General features: G+C 33.9%; 1 protein-coding gene across 1 annotated transcript in view; it reads right to left on the minus strand.

Annotated features, from left to right (window-relative positions):
* Positions 1–2,001: 2,001 nt before the first annotated feature.
* LOC150104915 (uncharacterized) overlaps positions 2,002–22,416 on the minus strand; it is a 97,446-nt gene continuing 77,031 nt past the window's right edge. Inside the window, exons 8-9 of the mRNA XM_090395419.1 lie at positions 15,136–16,136; positions 2,002–5,217 (exon numbers count right to left, since the gene is read on the minus strand). Coding sequence (XP_090251545.1) covers positions 4,682–5,217; positions 15,136–16,136 — 1,537 coding nt within the window. The 3' untranslated portion in view covers positions 2,002–4,681. The remainder of the gene's footprint in view (positions 5,218–15,135; positions 16,137–22,416) is intronic.

A 22,416-nucleotide genomic window follows, 5' to 3' on the forward strand; every position in this document is an offset into this window, starting at 1 on the left:
TATCATACTTTCATGTAGATTCCTTTTCTTGGAAATATGCCTGTGGTATTCCAGCATTAGTCACAAAATTTGAGGATAAAGATAAACACCCATTACTATCACATGTAATGTGTGTGTGTGTGATCAGAAAGAAAACTAAAAACTAGAAACAAAAGTTGAAAGGGAGATGACCATGAAGGCTTACTTATAAGGTCTTTGTGCCAAACCCAAACAGATGCCATAGAGATATCAAGAGCAACACTTGTTAAGGCAGGGGAGGAAAGAGGGGAGAACCCATTGCAGTACAGTAGTCTCCTCTTATCCTCAGGTTCACTTTCTGTGGTCAACCCTGGTCTGAAAATATTAAATGGAAAATTCCAGAAATAAACAATTCATGTTTTAAATATACGTGCCGTTCTGAGTAGCATAATGAAATCTCGTGCCATCCTGCCCAAGATGTGAATCATCCCTTTGTCCAGTGTATCGATGCTATACTGTATACAACCCACCCATTAGTCACTAGTAGTTATTACGTGACTTGGTTATTAGATCGACTGTCACAGTATTGCAAGTCAATTAAAGTAACCCTCATTTTACTTAATAATGGCCCCAAAGTGCAAGAGTAGTGATGCTGGCAATTCAGAGCACTTTACAGCTTCTCCAAAGAGATAAAGTGCTTCCTTTAAGTGAAAGGAAAGAAAAATAATCATATGCTGAGGTCGCTAAGATTCCATTCACATAACGTTTATTACAGTATATTGTTATAATTGTTCTATTTTATTATTAGTTATTCTTGTTAATATCTTACTGTGCCTAATTTATAAATTAAACTTTATCATAGGTATGTATGTAAAAAGCATAGTATATATAGGTTCTGTACTATCCGTGGTTTTGGGCATCCACTGAGGGTCTTGGAACGTATCCTCCCATGGATAAGGGGGAACTATTGTACTGATATCTGTTTGTATCTTTTGTTCTTCTAAGAGAAGTAAGTAACCTGCATGGATGCAACCTTGAAGGAAGCATATTATAAGTTTTGTAATCTACAATCATGTAGATTCCTTTACTTGGAAATATATAAACAGACAGAGAGGCACTGTCTTTGTAGTATGTAATAATGGATTGAATTCGTTGGCTAATTCTATAAACTGTTTAATGCTGGGATCTCAAACTCACTGCTTGACAAGTTTTTGTGCTGGCTATCATTTTCATTTTATACCATACCTGCTGTAATTCTCAATACAAATTATCCATGATATATACCACGTATATATCATGGATAATTTCCAGTGAGAACACACACAAAAAAAAAAAAAAAAAAAAAAAAAAAAAAAAGTGCCAACTTGCATGGCTGGAATGCTATCTAGTTGCTGCCTGAGTGTGAAATTCATAGTCTAAAGAAAGTGGTTCCTTGAAACATTATTAAGTACAATCATGATATATATTAAGATTTGTGTTTGTCATTCAACTGAAAATTAGAGAATCTTGAGAATTTTTTCTCATGAAACAGTTAAGTAAGACTTTTATAATGATTATTAATTATATATGATTGATTACTGTTACCTACAAACTGCTTTAACTTATATTCATTCATTAAGTAAGATAATGTTTATCTTTCAACATATTATTTTAGCTATTTGCTTGTTAGCTCTGATAGCAATATATTCATATGATTTGTCTGGAAAAGTATGTATGCGGTTTATCTGTTTTTACAGAACAATAAATCCTACTGCCTTCATCTAAGACTAGCTAATTCAGCTTTGCTTGAAATAGGATAGGCCTTGAAATTTATTCTCATCCTTCATATGAACTTTCTCAAGTAATGTTTCTCAAAACTACCGTATCACAATAACAGCAGTTATTTAACGTAAAAAGTGTTTAAAGGCAGTGCATTATTTCACATGGTGCACCTATTTTAGGAATTACCTGTTTCCAAGATATCAGTTACATGCTAACAACCTAATATAGGAATACAATAATTAAATAATAGTAAAATTATTGCAAATAAATTACAACAAAAAGTATGAGGAGCAACAGAGTTGTGTATTTCAAACTAATGATTATACACACAGGTGGCACTGAAACAATTAAACTTTCCACATTATATCCTTAGATTTCCAACTACTGTACACTATACAGTTGATTTACATTTAAGTTGTGCTCACATGTACATACATAACCACTCAGCAAATGAACATGTATGCACATGTTCTCTGCCACACACACACACACACACACATACACACACACACACACACACTCATATGTCATCATAAGCAAATATGCTCTAGTTAATGTCAAAATCTTACATATGAAGGAAAGCTTAAGCAGATATCTAAAAAATTTTTGAAATGTACATAAGTAATAGAAAATAAAAGAAAGGCAATTGGTAAGTAACTGACAACATAAACATGGAATCACCTAAGATTGCATAAATAACTCTTGCACAATTCCCATTAATTAATTAAAAAAAAATAATGTAACCTCACTAAACCCATTCCTGCAAATCTAATCCCCTGTTAAAAAAAAAAATCTATAAAACAAACATTTTTACATGTTTTTAATAAAAAGCACTTTGCCTGGCCACTTAAACCATGTATTCATATAAAAAGTGATAGTGATATGCTGCTATACTGACAAGCTTCATTTCTAACAACCAAGTGCACTTCTTCACTTTAATCAGGAACTGTGGAATAAATGTATCATCTAATCTATCTGTAAATAACTCTTCTTAATGAACTGCTGAGTAATGATATGCAAGTTGAGACAATGCAAAAATTTGTTTCAGAATTTTGAAACACACTATAACACAGATTATATAAAAAACTAGACTTTTAACAATCATTAAAAGAATGAGATGGAACTATATAAACAATTAATATTCATTTTTTTAAATCTACAACAACTACTATTATTTGAAGTTTTACATTCAACAAAATGAAATGTGCACTAAATAAGCTAACCAGCTAAAATTATTCATTTTCAAGAGTTCCCACTTACAACTGTAAATTTTTTTTTATAAACAGAGAAACAAATTCCTAACTGAAGCAAAAACCAAAAATAACCTTTGTGCAAGATTTCCTTTCTGTTTTGGAAGGAAAGGAACATTATATTGCCATAAACTTAAAAGAAAATTTTGTTGAAGATAAAATGCATGACTGTGATCTTGTGAACAACAGGAATAGAATTAATACTAAAGGCAAGAGTAGTAAATATTCAGAGCAGCAGTGGATCAATATTTTAAACAAGTGCTCAGAAGTATTTCACAGTGAAACTGAAGTGCCTATGTAGAAAGCATAATGTATTTATATAGTGAACATGAAAAATTTTTTGAAAGAGATGATGTAAAAGAGAGAGAAAAAAAGAAAGGAACTATTCCAAAATAGATATAAGTTTTGCACAACTTACAGAATTAGCACATTCACTTATAATAACCTCGGTATTTTTGTATCCATTATTTCACAGGTTTCAGATAACCATTTTACAACTTTTGATCCAGTACAAGCAAACATAAATACCATAACTCACTTATAACTTCACATGTATACATTTATCAATACCCATTTTAACTCCACTACCAACACAATAAATTTACATTTTATTTCTTTACACAAGCAAAATATTGTCCTGAGTGTTTTATCATGAGTTGAGATTAAGTTCCATTTCACTACCTGAGTCCACACAATCTGAAAACACCAAGATTACAGTTACTGACTGTGTGACAGTCCATTCATCAAATTCTAAAGAAAGAACACTATAGGCTAATTTTACAGGTACATCATAACATGACTTCTTCTAGAAACGGCTTCAAGTCCTTAGCATCCTTTCTCTAAATGTTAGAGTTAAAAAAAAAAAAAGAAACCCCCTTTTTTTTCTTTACAGCTAAAGAAATGACATAATTTTTTAATGATGGAAAATTAAAAATCACAATAATCAATTGATTTCATTAAAAATGGAGAACAAAAATATACAATTCAGTCATTTAGGCAAAAAATAAACATTTCTTGTAAGTTAACTTACAGGAATAACAAAGCTGCTGTATTTTCAGCTTGTTTACTGTTATTTAGACTCATTATAAACAGGTATCAATATACATTATATATCACATACATATGAATTAAATATATTCTGTTTGAAACAATATATTTGGCAACCTACAGTAATCTTTCAGAATAACCAGTACAACAAATATAACAATCCAGACCTAACCAAAACTTGTAAATCTCTCTTATATATCTTTACCCTGAATAGCTCCAACTTTAGGAATGGACAGAATGCCCAGTGAGATCACTGCACATCTACTAGTAAATATCATAAGTGTAATTAACAACAAATGTCAAATAGTCTAGGTGTAAAAATTTAATACCATCGAATGAAATTATTCTGAAAGGAGACCTGCCCCTCTTAACAACTATTTAAAAAATCTGAAGAATTTAAATCTCTAATTTAAAAGAATCTATCACATATGATTGTAGAATACCTGAAAGATATGTAGCCATTTCTGATTGGTCTATTTATTCACAGTTCTATACTACCCTGCTAATAGTTTTCTGAAGTTTCGATATAACACTGCAAGATGTAGTAATCAATTCAGCTCTTAGACATGGCAAACAAAACAACCAATAATTATTCCTGGCAGTGATCTGGCAGCTCACACCCATTGTTATGTACTATAGCAGGATGAAATCTGTGGAGAACTGCATCAGGAAACTTGAATCATATCAATATTATGGCAAAAGCCATGGTGTGATTGTGACAATGCTGAATTTGAATCTGAACTAGAAGTTCCACTTACTTTCTGGCATCCACCAAACTGTGGTACTTCTGGACAAGAGTCATGAGTAAAGCTACCAGTAATGCAACTATAATCCATATAGTCCAAATTACTGCAACTGTACCTGTTTTTCTGTTTACCTGCCTTTTCTGCTACAGATGTTTTTGCTTTGCGGAGTCTTGGAGTATCTAAATCTGCAGTTAGCACTGTAGCCTTTACTGATGAATCCAAACTAGATGTCCTCTGAAGCCAAAACAAGATTACAGGACAAGACTGAGCCCTGTATAATCCATCCACTCTTACCTGTTTATCGGGCAGTTCACATAATCTTTCCTGCTCGAACACTGTGTTGTTTGAAATATTCAAATCATTGCATTGTGACATTTGTCTCTCAATTTTTCCAGAATCCTGAAGATTGGGACAAACCATTCTTGCATGTGAACTGTTTCCAATTCCCTTTATATCTATAATGACAAAAAAATAAATAAAAATTAATTAATTTAAAAAAATTAAAATATCTATCTATCTATCAGTATTTATTAATAATTGACACAATTTATGAAGAATTATAAGAGATAAGTCAGTTTCATATCATATATATGTTTTCTGCTTCTTCTTCTTTTTTTTCCCTTCACATTCATTCTTTCTTTTGCTTGCATGGCCAACTTCTTTTCATACTCCGATTTAGCTTTCCGCACAATACTCGTTACTTTACTGGCTTGAGTTTTATATATTTCATAACTCTTCTCATGATATTCTTTCCACATCTTCTTCTAGTGGATCTCTTGCTTAATAAGGTTGCACATCCATTTCACTCTCAACCTATTTATTCTTCAAACGCTAGGGATACATTCAGATACGATCTCATTTAAGCACTTTTTCAAAGATTCCCATGCATTGCTGACATTTTTCCCATTCAGTAACTGATACCATGGGACCAAAGATAGTATTCTCCTAAAGTGATCATAATTTCCAGCTTTGTAGTTAAACATGTAACTGTTCTAATCGGAGAATCAATACAATTAGATACTTCCCAAGAAAGCACAGCATGATTACTATTACCAACTGGTGGTAAAATAGCCATATTCTTAACAGAGACCCCCCCCTTCTGATGCTATGAGCCAATTCAACACTCTTTGACCCCAAGTTCCTTCTTTCGCATGCTGCTTGAGAAAGTTGCCTCAAAACAATTCAATAAATTCCTCCTCTTTCTTATCATGAGATTTCTCATCTACACAAACAATGTTTAAAAAAATTAAAGAAACTCATAATGATCACTCATTTGGTATCTATAAAGCTAAATTGGTGATGCATTTCTTTGTCCCCTGCAACTGAGCTGCCATCATTATGGTCATCAGGTCCAATTGACAAAGCCTTGGATATCTTGCACAGCAATGGTTGGAACAAAATACTATGCTTCACTGCAGCAAATACAAACATGCAAAACATTTTTTGAAATCAGCAGAAGATTTTCAAAATTAATCAAACTTAATCAATGTGGGTGTGTGAAACTTCCCAAGATTTGGAAATGGTAATTTTTAGAACTCCAATTCAAAAGCCAAGACTGCTGGCCAGTTACTGACAGAGGACACCCCCAGTAGGACAATCTAATACCTTCTACTTATTTTTTGTGTTGTGTGTGTGTGTCATTACTATTCTCATTATTGTATTCCAGATGATGTCTTTGTGATGAAATACTGGAACTAATAAAACAGTGCTTAATTGTTTCATTTTGCTGTTTCTGTTTTTCACTCCATTAAACCTTAACACGAGAAACAATTCAAACTGGAATAAAAGCCTTTATCTGCTATTTTACTCAAAATTTTCAGCATTTTCCAAGTCTTTGTTCTCCAACATGCATGTCAAGGAAGTTCAAGAAGAAAAAATTCAGCATATCACAAATGGCTTGAGACGAAAACTGTGCACTTGTTCTGTAATGCAAATTGTATTGTTAATCTCAATCTAACTTTAAAGTAACCAAATGCAGGAAAATTCCCTTCTTCTCAAATGACATTCAAGGTATCTGTTCTTTGTCAGTGTCATAGGCATAATTCTTCCAAGCTTTTCTCACATCCAGATGGTAACATAATAACATCACCCAAAGATAAGGCTTAATTTCTATATCACTCTTCAACTTTCAGCATAGATAAATATGGTAAATGATTTCCAAATAGAATAAACAGCTCACACTTCTATTGGCTTTTATCATAAGAATTCCAATGATATTGAATGCCAATCCCAATAGTGTTCACCAAATAGGCTTCAGAATTAACATTTATAGTCAATTCTATAATTTTAAAACTATTTTGTACTCATCTGGAATTTACCTTATAGTATGGTAAAAGTCCATTAAAAAAATAACAAATATAAGTATCAATAAACTAATAAATAAACTATCATTATCAACCTATAATTCCATTACCTCCACCTTGAAGATACATGGAAGGTCTGGTTAGCTGAGTGGACAATGTTCTACTCACTAACCAACAGGCTGTAGGCATATTTATGAATATCATTAGGTGGCAGAAAAATGTTATTGCTTGGCAAGAAACCGTTAACCTGCTTTTATACATGAAAGCATATTTCATCTATAAAACAGAGTTTATGATTAATTAATCCTTATCACACTCACTGTATTAATGCTCTATAAAATCTTACATGGATGGGATTTACTAATTATGATCCAATGTCAACAGAGTGGCTTGGTCACGTGGTCACTTACTCTCGTTATCGAGAAGCAGGCTACTTTTGTAAAGTTTTTACCACGCCTTGTGAAGGTGAAGATCCTAACCTGATGCTCCAGTTGCAGGAAATAACTAGATTTTAGTAGGAGTAAATGACTTTCACTGGCTGGTAAAACTACATTGCTTATAAGAGGTGTCAAGTGGCTGTTACCAAATCTGTCCCCTGAGTGGGATCTTCAGCTTCTATCACTCTTCCTCTCTCTGCTTGCATACATACATATATTGTGGATGACATCCTTCATGCACATGCCTAACAGTTATAATTAACTAAGGGGGGGATGAAGATATTACATCTATTCATTTGAAGATACAGAATTAAGATAGCTGCTGGATGGGGCTAAAACTGATGGTAATGCATCAGGAGACTTCCTGATCAGCTGGTTATGCTACCACATACTCTGCCAGATCATACCTGGAGGTAATCTGGATACATACTACTCCCAGTGTGGGAGACATGTTCATTAATCTTTCACCCTCACAATTTATGTTTTCCTATATTAAGAAATTGGGTGCTTAAGGGTCAAAGCTGTATAACTGAGAGGAGACCTCCACATAGCCTTTAAAGGAATGCGGAGAACCGACCAGGACTTCTGACCTAATGTCCAATCCTCACCTTCTCGTGGTGCACCCTGTTGGGTATCTACTTGGATACTGAACGGACGAGGATGGGCTGGCAATTTGGGATTTAGTCGACCAAATTGTATTCTTATTGGTTAAACCAAAACAGAGAATGATGGTACAACATGACAAAATTTCATGCCGGCTGGGGTGTCGCCCGGTTCAACAAGGCCCCCGTTGTTTTCGCCAGGGAACCAGGGCGAACAGCGAAAAGTCAGCTACTGGAACAAATCTGAAAATAAACCCCCAACTCAACATCACCAGAGTTAAAGATCGGTACTATCAATGTAAGAAGCCTGAATGGCAAAGAAATGGAGCTATCTGAGGAATTAGATAAGTACCAGATCGACATAATAGGAGTGACTGAAACAAAAAAGACCAAAACTGGTGAGATCTTTCTGAGCAATAAATGCAAAATGTTATATTCAGGCAATGACAATCAAGGAAAAGAAGGAGTAGCCATAGTATTCAACACAAAATACGAGGCTAATCTTCTTGAATGGCAGTCAGTCTCAAGTAGAGTAATGTGGGCAAATATGAGAATGGGGAACTGGACAATGAGACTTATTTGTGCCTATGGTCCCACAGAAGGTTCTACTAAGGTAGAAGTGGAGGAATTTTTTGAGGCTTTAGAAAAAGCAACTGACACAATGAAAAATGAAAAGTTGGTCCTTGTTGGAGATATAAATAGCAGAGTAGGAAATGATTGTGAGACATACAAAAATATTTTGGGAAAATTTGGAGAAAAGAGCAAAGCTAATAATAATGGCAAATATCTGTTGGATTTCTGCTCAGGACATGGACTGGTTATTACTAACACCATGTTCCAACATAAAAATGTGCACAAATTCACATGGAGAGAAGAGGCTAGGAATAAGAAAAGTCTCATTGACTATGTTATTGTTGATAGTGATGTTTTCTCCTTGGTGCAGGACACCAGAGTGTACAGAGGATATGAAATTGGAAGCGATCACTATTTAGTCTTGAGCAGGATAAAATTGAATTTCATATTGAAAAGAAGAACATGTAAGAAAGTTTTAAAGCGAATAAAAGTTGAGCAGCTCTCAGATGTGAACTGTAGGCTAAAATACACAAAGATTATTGAAGAAAAAATGAAAGAGTTTGAGAACAAAAATCAAACCTTGGAGATTCAGTGGCAAACTCTGAAGAAAACATTGATTGATTCTGCCAGAGAAGCATGTGGTGAGGTTATCTGTAAGGATAAAAAAATCAGAACTCCCTGGTGGACACAGGAAGTTAAAGAGGCAGTGAAGGAAAAGAAGAAAGCATACCAAAAGTTCCTCTCAAATAAGTCAGCTTGTGCTCTTAGAGAATATAGAGACAAATGCAAGAATGCTAAACACTGTGTAAAACTAGCTAAACAAAAGGCATGGGAGGACTTTGGCAAGAATATAGAAAATAAATATCAAGAAGGTGGCAAAATATTCTGGAGGTTGTTGAAGAAGCTTAAGAATGGAGGAAAGAGTGCTGTAAAAGGAATTAGAGATGATAAAGGTGACATGAAAACGGGAGAAAAAGATATCCTTGAAGTATGGAGTAATTACTTTGAAAAACTGCTAAATGAAACAAACAGTGATGACAGCACAGTGGTAAAAAACACTCACCAGGCATGCAGTCAGAAATACATATCCATACTAGAAGTAGAAAAAGCCATCAAAGGCTTGAAATGTGGAAAGGCAGCTGGAGTAGATGATATTCGACCAGAAATGCTGAAGTATGGTGGTATAAGAGTCTTACAGTGGCTGCACTGCATAGTTCAGAAAGCCTGGACAGAGGGACGAATTCCTGATGACTGGAGTAGAGCTCTCATAGTACCCATATATAAAAAGGGAAATAAAACTGCATGTGAGAATTACAGAGGTATTTCCCTACTGAGTGTTCCTGGCAAGATCTATGCAAGTATACTTGAGAAACGGTTGAGAAGAATTGTGGAAGAAAAGCTTGGTGAAGAACAAGCTGGATTCAGGCCAAATAGAGGCTGTCAGGATCAGATCTTCACTTTACGACAAATAGTCGAGAAAGCATGGGAATATAACAAAAAATCTGTATTTAAGTTTTGTCGATCTGGAAAAGGCATATGACAAGGTGCCAAGAGAAGCTATTCAATACGCTGCAGTTATATGGTGTCAATGGGGCATTATATCAAGCAATACTTAGTCTTTATTTGAGTTGTAAGTCAGCAGTTAGAATTGAAGGAAGTACAGGAAGATGGTTTAATGTTAAATCTGGTGTGAGACAAGGATGTACATTATCCCCTCTGTTATTCATTATCTATATGGATCACATTATGAAGGAAAGTGGTATTAAACATGATATCAAAATTGGAGATGTTAATGTCAGCTCTTTGCTTTATGCAGATGATGTTATACTTCTAAATAAATCTGCTACAAGTCTGCAAGATTCTCTGACTAAATTGAATAGCTGTTGTAATAGATATGGTATGAAGGTCAGCAATAAAAAGACAAAGACAATGAAAATAGGCAGAATCATTGAAAATGTCAACTGTGTTGTGAATGGAGAACCTGTGGAACAAGTAAAACATTTCAGCTATTTAGGCACAATTTTTACTGAAGATGGTAAATTAAATATAGAAATAGACAACAGAATAAGCAAAGCTGGTATGGTGGGAAGTCAATTGAATAAATTCATATGGAATAAGAGAGAAATTAGTCGGAACACTAAATTAGCTGTGTACAAGACAGTGTTCAAACCAGTTTTAACTTATGGATCTGAGAGCTGGGTCAGAAGTAAAACACTTGACCAAAGACTAGAGACCACAGATATGAGAGTCCTGAGAAAGATTATAGGCGTGAACAGATGGCATCAATGGCAATATCATATTAAAAACGAGGATATTAGGAAAGAACTTGACATTGTCAGCATCCAGGAATGTGTTAGCAGAGCTAATCTTAGGTGGTATGGTCACTTAAACAGAATGGGCAAGGAAAGATTAGCAAAACAAGTGTTCTCTGCCAGGTTGGCAGCAAAACGACCTAGAGGAAGACCAAGATATAGGTGGATTGATACTGTACAAAGTGCTTTAGACGATAGAAATATAGGATCTGATAATGTTGGAGTCTTGTCAAGTAACAGACTGATTTGGAGGAAAATTGTAGATAGGAAATTAATAATGATGTAATTTTTTCATGTAGTACTATCATATCCTGTACACCCCTTGAGGGTACATGGCAAGAATTTGATGATGATGATGATGATATTAAGAAATTATAATAAGGAGATGTATATATGAATCATTTGAGTCTAATAAGAAAAGTACAAGCTAATGCTATGTACGATGGAAGTTTTTTCAATTGGCTATGCTACCAATTACAAATTTGTTTTAATCCTTGATACAAATGTAGACAAACAAAGTTTGAGAATGAAATATTTTCAGGACTGGGGCAACTCATGGTAAAGGTGTGATCCTTTCCATAATGCATAGCATTATACATACCCATAAGGATATGTGCTTTGCATTATGGGATACTAAGGCAAGCGATCGGAACTTGTGGTATAAGTTCTGATCACTTGTTCATTGCCCCAGTCCTGAAAATATTTCAGGTGCAAACTTTGTTTGCTTACACTTGGATAAAGGATTAAACCAAATATGTAATTGGTGACTAATGCTATGTTTATTTAGGAGAGAGAGAGAGAGAGAGAGAGAGAGAGAGAGATGAAGATAAGAATAAGATATGCTTGTACAAGAAATGTATGCTTGGATGTGGCCTTTTTTTTTATATCCAAAACTACTGTCAGATACAGTTTTTCTTATTTGGCCTGTTGTTTTTAAAGATTTCTGAAAGAGGCTGGAAGCAGTCATAGTTATTGGCAGAGTTCCAGAAATCCACTGACTGGATGGAGCTGAAAATGAGATGTTTATAAAAAAAAAAATGTGTAAATTATGCTAAAAATAATGCATTTAGAACAAGTGGTGAGCAAATTTTTGGTCTTGTTCTAAATGTATTATTATTTTTTCGCATAATTTAAACATTTTTTTTCTTAAAGCATCTCATTCACTATCAAGTTATTTGAATTCATCAAAGAAGTTTTATTTCTAGAGAGTTGGAAATTTCTGGATCTGAACTCCTTAATTCCAACAACACTACAGTGTTCTCTTTTAATGAATCACTGAAACAGCTGCAATTTTAGTACTAGTTTTCTCTAAAAGTCATAACATAAGCTAATCACCTTCACTTTCTTCCCTTCCTTTATCTTCTTTAAGGTTCAGAACTTTATTTTTCTTTCTACATAAAGTTATGAAATTTGTTTTTTCATAGTACTCTAATTAAAAGCTCAACCTACCATATCCTCTCCCACTCCACCCCACCAACAGCTGTACTGTTGTCATTGTCAAAAACATAACAACTGATAACTTTCAAACATTTTTCTTTCTATATGAAAGACTTCATAAATATCCACTTTCAAGTTCCAAAAATCTCCTCATTTCTCTTACAGTATTATAGGGATCATTTCACTTCACACATGCTCCAATATGCATCACACCTCTGGTTTTCATTTGCAATGAAGCAAGAAAAATGAGCCGCTGTTACGTGTTATTTTATGATGCTTTACTTTGAAAGCAGTAAATATCATGCATTTGAAATGTGTGTGAGAAAACATGCAAGTTTTTTATCATATATGCCTTTAAATTAAATTACATTTAATTTAAACCTTTATTAATCAATTAATGCATTCATTTATTCCAGTATTAAAAACCTGCATGGTATATGTAACAGACAATCTATTCTTTAAAAAAAAAAAAATTCATCAGCAAGAAAAAAAACGTAATTATGAACACAAAAATTAAAATTTTGATACAATCTAATTAAATACTGCAGTATAAATGTGTATTATTCTTCGAACACCTATGCCTCTTAAGTAGGCGTGCAATTGTAATACAGTATTGTTCTAACTTATTTTCACAGCTCACAACATGAATTAGCTTAGTGTAATTAGTTTAAAAAAATTTTACATAACACACAGATTCTATTTAATACTGTTGGTTGAAAAATACAATTATCTTTCAAAAGAAAAGTCCAAGATAGGCCCATGTGACTGAGTGCATCGTGAAAAGTGAGTTTGGCTCTACATTAAGTGCAACCTAATTTGTTTTCATGAATTTTATTATTTGTCTTTCCTGTTAAATTACTGCTCATGGATACTTTATATAAATTCACTCCTCATTAAGAACAATAAATGAAAGAAAAAAAAACCCGAGTTGTGATGAGATGTCTTGTGATGTACATATTAAACCCACATTAAAGGAGAGCATATTTCCGTATAATTACGAGTAATGTCTGGTGAGAATTAAAGAATGTAATACTCTGTTTTGTCAACATAACGTTTAATGTTTTTTTTTTTATTTTAAAAATAAAAACATCACCTATAAATATTTATATAAAGTAGACTGATATTCTGGGCAAGTAAAATTTTTTTGTGGTTAGTATTTCTGGAGTCCTGTTTATAGGTATAGTATTTTTTGTCTACATCTGCCCATAACTGCATTATGAAATACAATCATCTGACATTCAAATAATCAAATCCACAGTTAACCAACCATCATTGAACAAGGTTAGTAGTAGTATGTCATCTGATTTCTGGAACAGCACTATTTTAATAATATGACTGATTTTTCAATCGTGAATGAGAGCCTTCAATCTTTCTGTATAAACACTCATATAAATTAATATTTTACTCTTGCTTTAAATAGTTATTCATTTCTTTGAGGTGATGCACTGATAGGTGTGATGTATAACCATATGTATAGCTTTCATGTCTAGAACTTTTGATGAATAAACCTTATCCAACAGAAGTGCTGGAAAAACAAGAGTTTACCACATAACAAACTTCTCTTGCACATATAAATATTAACAGAGAAATGGTTAAAACTAGGAAAGGAAAAAAAAAATCATGCTAGGCTAGAGCCTAAAATGTTGCCTCTGCACTTAATGAAGCTTGTAATCTACAAGTATAGAACTAAAATGCTCAATTCTACAATTATCAAAATAAGAAGGTATACATACAGTCAACTCACTATAACAAATGTGTAGGGCACTAGATGGAATATAGCCAAAGCAATGACAGTATTTTATTATGTCTGTTAATTGTGTGCATGTGTATTCTGGCTGATTTATCTGTTTTGCAGAATGAAAAACCTGAGTTTTCTGGAAGATAAAATCCCATCCACCTTTGTATAAGACTGGCTAACTTATTTCCATTTGAAAAGTACTTAAAAGAGCCTCTGTAGCTCAGTTGGTATAGACAAAACCCTTTGGTCGGAAAGACCTGGGTTCGTTAGCTGGTCTCATATGGAGGTGGCTTTTTTTTTTTTTTCACCCAGAAACTCGGGTTTTTTGTCCCCCCCAGAACAGGCAAACTGGCCCCATGAACACACACAGATTACAGTCAGCAATACTTAAGATCCAACCATAGGCCTTGATTCATCAGCTATACTGGTCCTGAGCCTGGATAAAATCAGGGGAGATTGAGATGGTGCCGTATCTCCCCATAAAAGGAGCTCATGGCCATTGTATCATCATATGAAATAAATAACAAATAAGTACTTAAAGATTCTGAATTCCAAATGAGATTTGAATTCAGGTATTCTCATTTGAAGGAGGAAATGCCACATTGTCCTTGTGACTGCATTACAGGGGCTATTAAACCAAAGGAATAATTTGTTATAGTAAATATTTCCTTCAAAATACCAATATTACTATGGGACTTTTTAGGTACTTTGCTATAGTGAGAATTACCTGTATATTAATAATAAATGAAACCATTCCATTTGGAAAAGCATTCAGTGGTTGCCACTGAATTGGTGATATTTGTGGAAAGCATGAAGCTTTCAGAACGAATAAAATAAATTCAAGGGGAAAAAAAAAGTAATTTAACAAAGAGAAGTGTGTGCAGTTTTATAATTAAACAAGCAACATCAATAATCACTAAAAATTAAACTGTAAACATTAAACAAATATTTATATTACTGATATAACTTACTATGACTTTCATCAGTAAAATCCAAAAAGTGCTCTTCTGAGGGACTAAGTGGACTTCCCAACATATCATATATATTATTATGATGACAATCAACATCCTCATCATAATCATCAGGTTCTCTTTCATTCCAACTGTCAGTACAGTCAGAGCTTTCACTTCCAAGTCCAGAGGTACTTACTGAATCAGAACGGTTAAAGCCTTTGGGATCATAATACGAGTTGGTATCTACTCCAGCTGATGTAGGATACCAAACAGAACCTGTTTCCTGGATAATGGATTTTTGCATCAACTTGCAATCTTCATTAGATTTATCTGAAAGAGAATAGCTGCATTCTTTATTTTCCTCAATGTCCATTACTGAATGGCATACACCACTATTTGTATTATTGCTAATGAACACATCTGTGTACAGTTCCCTAGTTTCATACACATTGCTTCCCACAGAAGTGCTTGATGTTTGACAAGGAGTGAAATTTAGCTCTTTCAAAGATGATACTGGTATGCATTTTATTTTTAAGCCCATGTCTTCTAAAGGCTGTTCATCAACACCTTTTTCAGACCCCATGAAATGGCTTTTGTTATTTGTAAAGTGTTCATTCTTGGATACTGCACAAGTATTCTTCTGTTCATATAAAGTTGACTGAGAAGTGAAAACTCTCTCTGTAGTGCTGTCTTCATTAACAGAAAGCCAGGCACCAGTACAACTGTGACTTCTGTGTCTTTGATATTCTACGGAAATTTCACTGTTTGAATGTGTTTCTGTTGCAGAAATTTTTGATAAACCGTGAAAGGAATCCTGGTAGTTTGGAACATTAAAATTGTGAACCACAGGTGATTTCTTCTTTGGATATGGTTTCTTACCATCTGTCAGAACAGGAGCTGTAGAAACTTCATGTCTGGAATCCAGAATTCCTTCATGTTGTAAATACTTTTCATATTCTAATAACTGTCCTAAGAAGTTGAAATTTGGAGATATTGTAGCTCTTTTAGATTTCACATACCTATTTAAAGGAAGAAAATATATATATATAAATATACATACATACTCATTTAATGTTTTATAAGGAAAACAAAGTATTATGGGTATTTTACAAATTAGTTACTATTTCTGCTGCAATCCAAATTTTTACTCTAGGTTATCATAATATTCTCAGCAAGCATTTGGATCTTCATCTCAACTACATTCTACTAAAAGAATGACATAGAATCTTGGATATGAATTATAATGTGCTATAATTTCAATGAAATATTTTAATTATGTATGATTTTTGAGTTTAATTTATTATTTTATGTACTGGCTATTTTCCATATTTGTTCAGATTAGAGGAACATACCTTTCTCAAGAGTTTAAATGCCTAAACATAAGCTTTACTAATTTGTTCAGTTATTAAAAATAAATAAATAAATGCAAACTATCAATTCATGGAAGTAGGTCTTAATGGGACCATATATACTGCGATTGCATTAAGCATACTAGTAGCAAAGCTATTTTATTTGAGTACTCTGCCAGACTATAATGTTTTGTTTGAAAGTTTGTGTGAATATCCATGAATGACAGGATATTCACCCCCAGCTGTTGTCTTTCTTTTCATGCAGGAGGAGGGATCTTGTTGTTAGAATCAATACTAGCAGATTATTAGTATGCAGAATTGAGAAATGGAAAAGGAAACAAAAGGTGTGTGTGTGGCGGGGGGGGGGGGGGGGGGGAATAAGGGCGAGTAATGGAGAAATCTCTGTAAAAGTAAGCTACACTTTTTTCATGTTGTCATTTTAGGTGTTTTATGTATGGTTCTATCACTGGAAGGTACCACAATCCTCTGTATTTTGTTGTCAGTGTATATGATATGCAATTTCCTTTGTTTGTTGTCAGTGTATGATTTTTTGCCATTTCCATCGTTCTGTGTCCTGCAATTTATTTCATTTTATTTACAAGTTTTTGATTCTTTCACTTGTAATTTCCTATAACTTTCCTTTGTCTACTAATTATTATTATTATATGGTATCTCCATGGAGTCTGGAAACTCATCATGGGAGACCCACACTAACTTTTATACACACAAAACATATCATATTTATCCTTAAGTTCATTCACTGTCAGGGCACTTGCAACTAATTCTAGCAATCTATTTCACTCATTCACCCACTCGACATGCAAAAAATCTACTCCACACACTCCCTACTAACCACAGTCTTATCCAACTTCCACAGATGATCTCTAGTTCTCTGACTATTTGTCATATATTAAAAAATTTCCTTTGCATCGATTTTATAAAATCCCTTTAATATCTTAAGTTTCTATCATATCCCCTGTTTTTCACTTATCAACTAAACTTTGTAACCTACACACCTTCAATGTATCCTCATAGAGCTTCCACAGACCTGTCAACAGCTTGGTCACTTGTCTCTGAATTCTCTCTAACACCTTCTGAACCCCATCCCCCCCAAAAAAAAACTCAGGTGACCAAATCCATGCACAGTATTCAAGATAAGGCTGAATCATAGACTTATAAAGAGGAACCTTGCCAGTGCTGAGACTTTAGCTTGAACAACTTCATTGGAGGTAATGCCAAGATTCTGATATCATTTGCTAAGAAATTCAATTCTCTATTGTGAAGGTTTTCAGCTTTTACTAAAATCTTCACAATAGTGAGCTTAAAGGCTGCTGGTTGACTGAATGGGTAGTGCATCTGTCCTCCAGTCAAGAGGCTGCAGGTTCGAATCCCACATAAGCATGGATGTTTGTGATTGTCTTTCACCTTCATACGTTCATTCACACAAGTGAACAAACACTCCACCAAGCTGGACTGGGTCACCATGGGGGTAGTAGACCCAACCCTCCAGCAATGGGAGAGGCCTTCACCCTGTAGTGGGTAGAAAACTGGCTGAATATCATCATCATTAATGAGCTTAAAACAACATTCTTTGTAATAGTGAGCTTTTTAAGTGCACTTAATAATTAAAATAGCTCATTATCATTATCAATTTCAATTATTCAAACATCGAACTTCCTAATATTTTGCTGGTTTTCTACTCAGCATCATCAGAGCACAAATTATAATTGGGACAAGCACTATGCCAAAACATTAGAAACAATTCAATTTGTAACTGACAAGAACTAATGTCCAAACAAGGTACCTTTTATGTGCTAGTTAACTAAAGTTAATTTGGAAAAGTCAGGCTATCTGGTCTCATAATGACTGTCTCCCAGATCTTTGGCAAATTAATGCAACCCTACTTGTTGAGGTTGGGGTGCTTCAGAGCAGATGCTGATTCTAAAAATGATCTTTCGGATCTATAGTGACTTCTGTGCATAACCAATGTCTTCTTTTAATATGTATGCCATGAAATATTTGCAGAAAAATTTGAATATGCTGGAATTGTGGGCAAGTGAAAATGGATTCTAGTTCAATGTTAGTAAATGTAAAGTTTTGCATTCTGGTAATTTCCAATGGCATATTAGTCCTGCTAGAAGAAACTAATCAGGCTAGGGATATAGTTGTTTTGAGAGATTGCAAATACAACTCAGAAGATAATAGCAATGTTGAAACAAAACTGATAAGGATAAGGAAGTAATTTTGTCTCTAAGGCACCCCAACCTCAACCTCAACAAGTAGGGTTGCATTAATTTGCCAAAGATCTGGGAGATAGTCATTATGAGACCAGATAGCCTGACTTTTCCAAATTAACTTTACAGTTAACCAGCTGATCTTCAGATGATCTTCTCAAAATAGCTTACCCGGGCTATGTTGAGAAGATCTGGTCTCCTTGTTTCGAAAGTGATGCATATTAAGTGTAAAGGATGTCAAGGAGGGTGTTAAAGATGGGATTTGTGAAGGTAGATTACAAAGATAGAGATCAAATGTGGAACTTTTTGCATGCTCGGTTTCTAAAATGGAGTTGTTTCCAAATTATTCAAAAATATGTAAAAATACAAAATAAACAGAAAAAAAAAAATCCTAGCCCGTCACCTTTTTTAGGTCACATAAAAATATAATAATAATATTATATAAATGATTTATGAACTAGCTTTCTGCAATGTGAAATCATAATTGACACTGTCTGCATTCCTAATTACATTATCTTAAGCATACAAACAAAAAGTGTTATGATAGCCATAAATGTTAAAATTTTAAAAATATTATCAGTGGTGTTTTTGCTTGTTAACTAATACCACTCTGCATGTTTTCACATAATGTAAAATTATTTCACAACTGATGTGATCAAATAACTGCTCACATCATTATGATATTTGAAATTATTAATATGGAGATTATAATATTAGTTATTTATAGATTTTGCACTCATAAAATTAAAAAGGTTTTGACAAAGCTTGTTGTTATATATGCATTATGTTCAACTTTTATAGCATAATAGGTGTTATCTTAAGATGCCATTGAAACAAAAGAAACAGAAAATTTTATCCCAAACAATAATATTACTAATAATAAACGCCTAAGGTTAAACCACAGAAAAAGTTGCATTACAGACAGTTGGTGAGGAATAAACAACAAGACGATTCAAAACTGTTTACTCACTATGGTTTTGAGCATTCAATTATGGATTGTCAGATATGGTCAATAGTGAAAATGACATCCCATTAGACATGAACCACATCAGAAAGTATGAAGAGTTTGCATCCATTGATGGAGGAGGAGGAAACTAGAGCAAAACGTCAGAGGACATTAGAAGAACAAGTGAAGAGGAAGACATTCCTGAGCTTGAACGGGCGACTACTCAGGATGCTATAAAATTTCTTCTTCTTCTCTCTTCCATCATCTATGTGGATAATGATGAGGCCAAATGAACTCTTTCCACTTCTGTCTGTCCGTGGAGAGTCTGAACAGTTCTGTCCAGTTTGGTGTCGCTTGTTGTGATTTGGTTTTCAGGTGCTCTTTTATTTTACCTATCCATCTAATTCTGGGCCACCCTTTAGATCTTTTACCTTCCATCATTATATACAGGGCTTTAGTTGGTAATCTTTCTGTTCCCATTCTGGTCACATGACCAAAACATTGCAGTCTTCTTTCTTGGATTTTGTCTATTATTGTTAATTCTTGTTTTAGTCATTTCCTTATGTCTTTGTTTCTTAGTCTATCAAGCAGAGATACTCCAAGTAATCTTCTTAGCCAACACATTTCAGTAGTTAATAAATTTTTTTCTCTACAGCTTTTTTGAGATTCCAGCATTCACTTCTATAGAGAAGTACTGGGAGGACCATTGTCTCATAGATTCTTACTTTTGTTACTTGTTTGATGTCTCTTGACTTCCATATTTTATTTAGTCATCCAAAAGTTTGGGATGCTTGGTAATTCATTTGTTTATATCTTTTGTAATTTCACCATTGTACTCAATTACTCCTCTGAGGTAGGCAAAGTTTTCAACCTGCTCTAGATTCTTATTATCAATTTCAATTTCAGATTGGTGTTTCTTTTTCTATTCATAATCCAAATTTCATACATTCTTAATTATTTTATCTTAAATTCATTGTAGATTTACATCCATGCTTGCAAATAATGCAATATCGTCTGCAAATTTTAAGTTTGTTATATTTTTCACACATATTTTGATTCCGGAGGCTTCTTTGTTTAAGACCTTACTGGTTGCTTCTTCCAGTGTAAGATTGAACAGATCTGGTGACAGATTGCATCCCTGTCTTACTCCACTCTCTGTGTGGAACCAGTTGGTTAAGGTGTCCTCCACGCATACTGCACTTTCAGATTTCTCATATAGATTCTTTATTATTCTTATAGTTTTGTTAGGAATTCCAAATTCTTTCAGTTTCCCAGAGTTCTCTTCTACAGATTGAATCAAATGCCTGATGGTTTATGAAATTTATATAGCAACTTTAGTTGTACTCTAGAGTCTATGCTATTAGCTGTCTTAAGGTGAATAATTGATCAATTGTGCTTTGTCCTGGTCTGAAACCTGCTTGTTCTTCTCCTAATGCTAATTCTAAAAACATATTACTGGATTACAACTCTGTTTCATGCAGGGAGGCAGAGCAGAATCCACTGGTTTTATTAATGGATGATGTTAAATTGCATTATTCACTTTCGGATTGTGAGATTTTTCCCCCCTTATATCACAAATTTATATCCAGTAATGCTTTTTCCCCACTACTAAATATATTCTATATAGATCAATGCAAAATTTAGGCTCATTTTTAAGACTTCCAATTAGCTCCCCCCCCCCATTTATGCCAAGAATTGAATTATAACTACTACTATCTGTAAATAATTATAAATAAACACAAAGTACTTCAAATTTGAGATCTATTATTTCATTTTTACATTTCAAGAAAAGAATTAAGAATACTGTCATGTCTGGCAACACAAGTGCTTCTAAAATTATGCTATTTCTTTGCAATTTGATTATTACTACCACTAACTTCTTTACCTTCTCAGGCCTGGCATTAGGTCAGCTATTTGTTAAATAATTTCAAGAGAAGATGGTTTAATGTTAAATCTGGTGTGAGACAAGGATGTACATTATCCCCTCTGTTATTCATTATCTATATGGATCACATTATGAAGGAATGTGGTATTAAACATGATATCAGAATTGGAGATGTTAATGTCAGCCCTTTGCTTTATGAAGACAATGTTATACTTCTAAATAAATCTGCTACAAGTTTGCAAGATTCCCTGACTAAATTGAATAACTGTTGTAATAGATATGGTATGAAGGTCAGCATTAAAAAGACAAAGACAATGAAAATAGGTAGAATTGTAAAAAATGTCAACTGTGTTGTGAACAGGGAACCTGTGGAACAAGTAAAGCATTTCAGCTACTTAGGCATGATTTTTAGTGAAAGATGGTAAATTAAATATGGAAATAGACAACAGAATCAACAAAGCTGGTATGGTAGGAAGTCAATCGAATAAATTCATATGGAATAAGAGAGAAATTAGTCGGAACATTAAATTAGCTGTATACAAGACAGTGTTCAAACCAGTTTTAACTTATGGATCTGAGAGCTGTGTCAGAAGTAAAACACTTGACCAAAGACTAGAGACTGCAGATATGAGAGCCCTGAAAAAGATTAGAGGCATGAACAGATGGCATCAATGGCAATATCATATTAAAAACGAGGATATTAGGAAAGAATTTAACATTGTCGGCATCCAGGAATGCGTTAGCAGAGCTAATCTCCGGTGGTATGGTCACTTAAGCAGAATGGGTGAGGAAAGATTAGCAAAACAACTTTTCTCTGCCAAGTTGGCAGGAAAACGACCCAGAAGAAGACCGAGATATAGGTGGATTGATACGGTACAAAGTGCC

Source organism: Typopeltis vanoorti, chromosome 7 (assembly GCF_054136105.1).
Source record: "Typopeltis vanoorti isolate ZY-2024b chromosome 7, IOZ_Tvanoo_1.0, whole genome shotgun sequence".
NCBI lineage: Eukaryota > Metazoa > Arthropoda > Arachnida > Uropygi > Thelyphonidae > Typopeltis > Typopeltis vanoorti.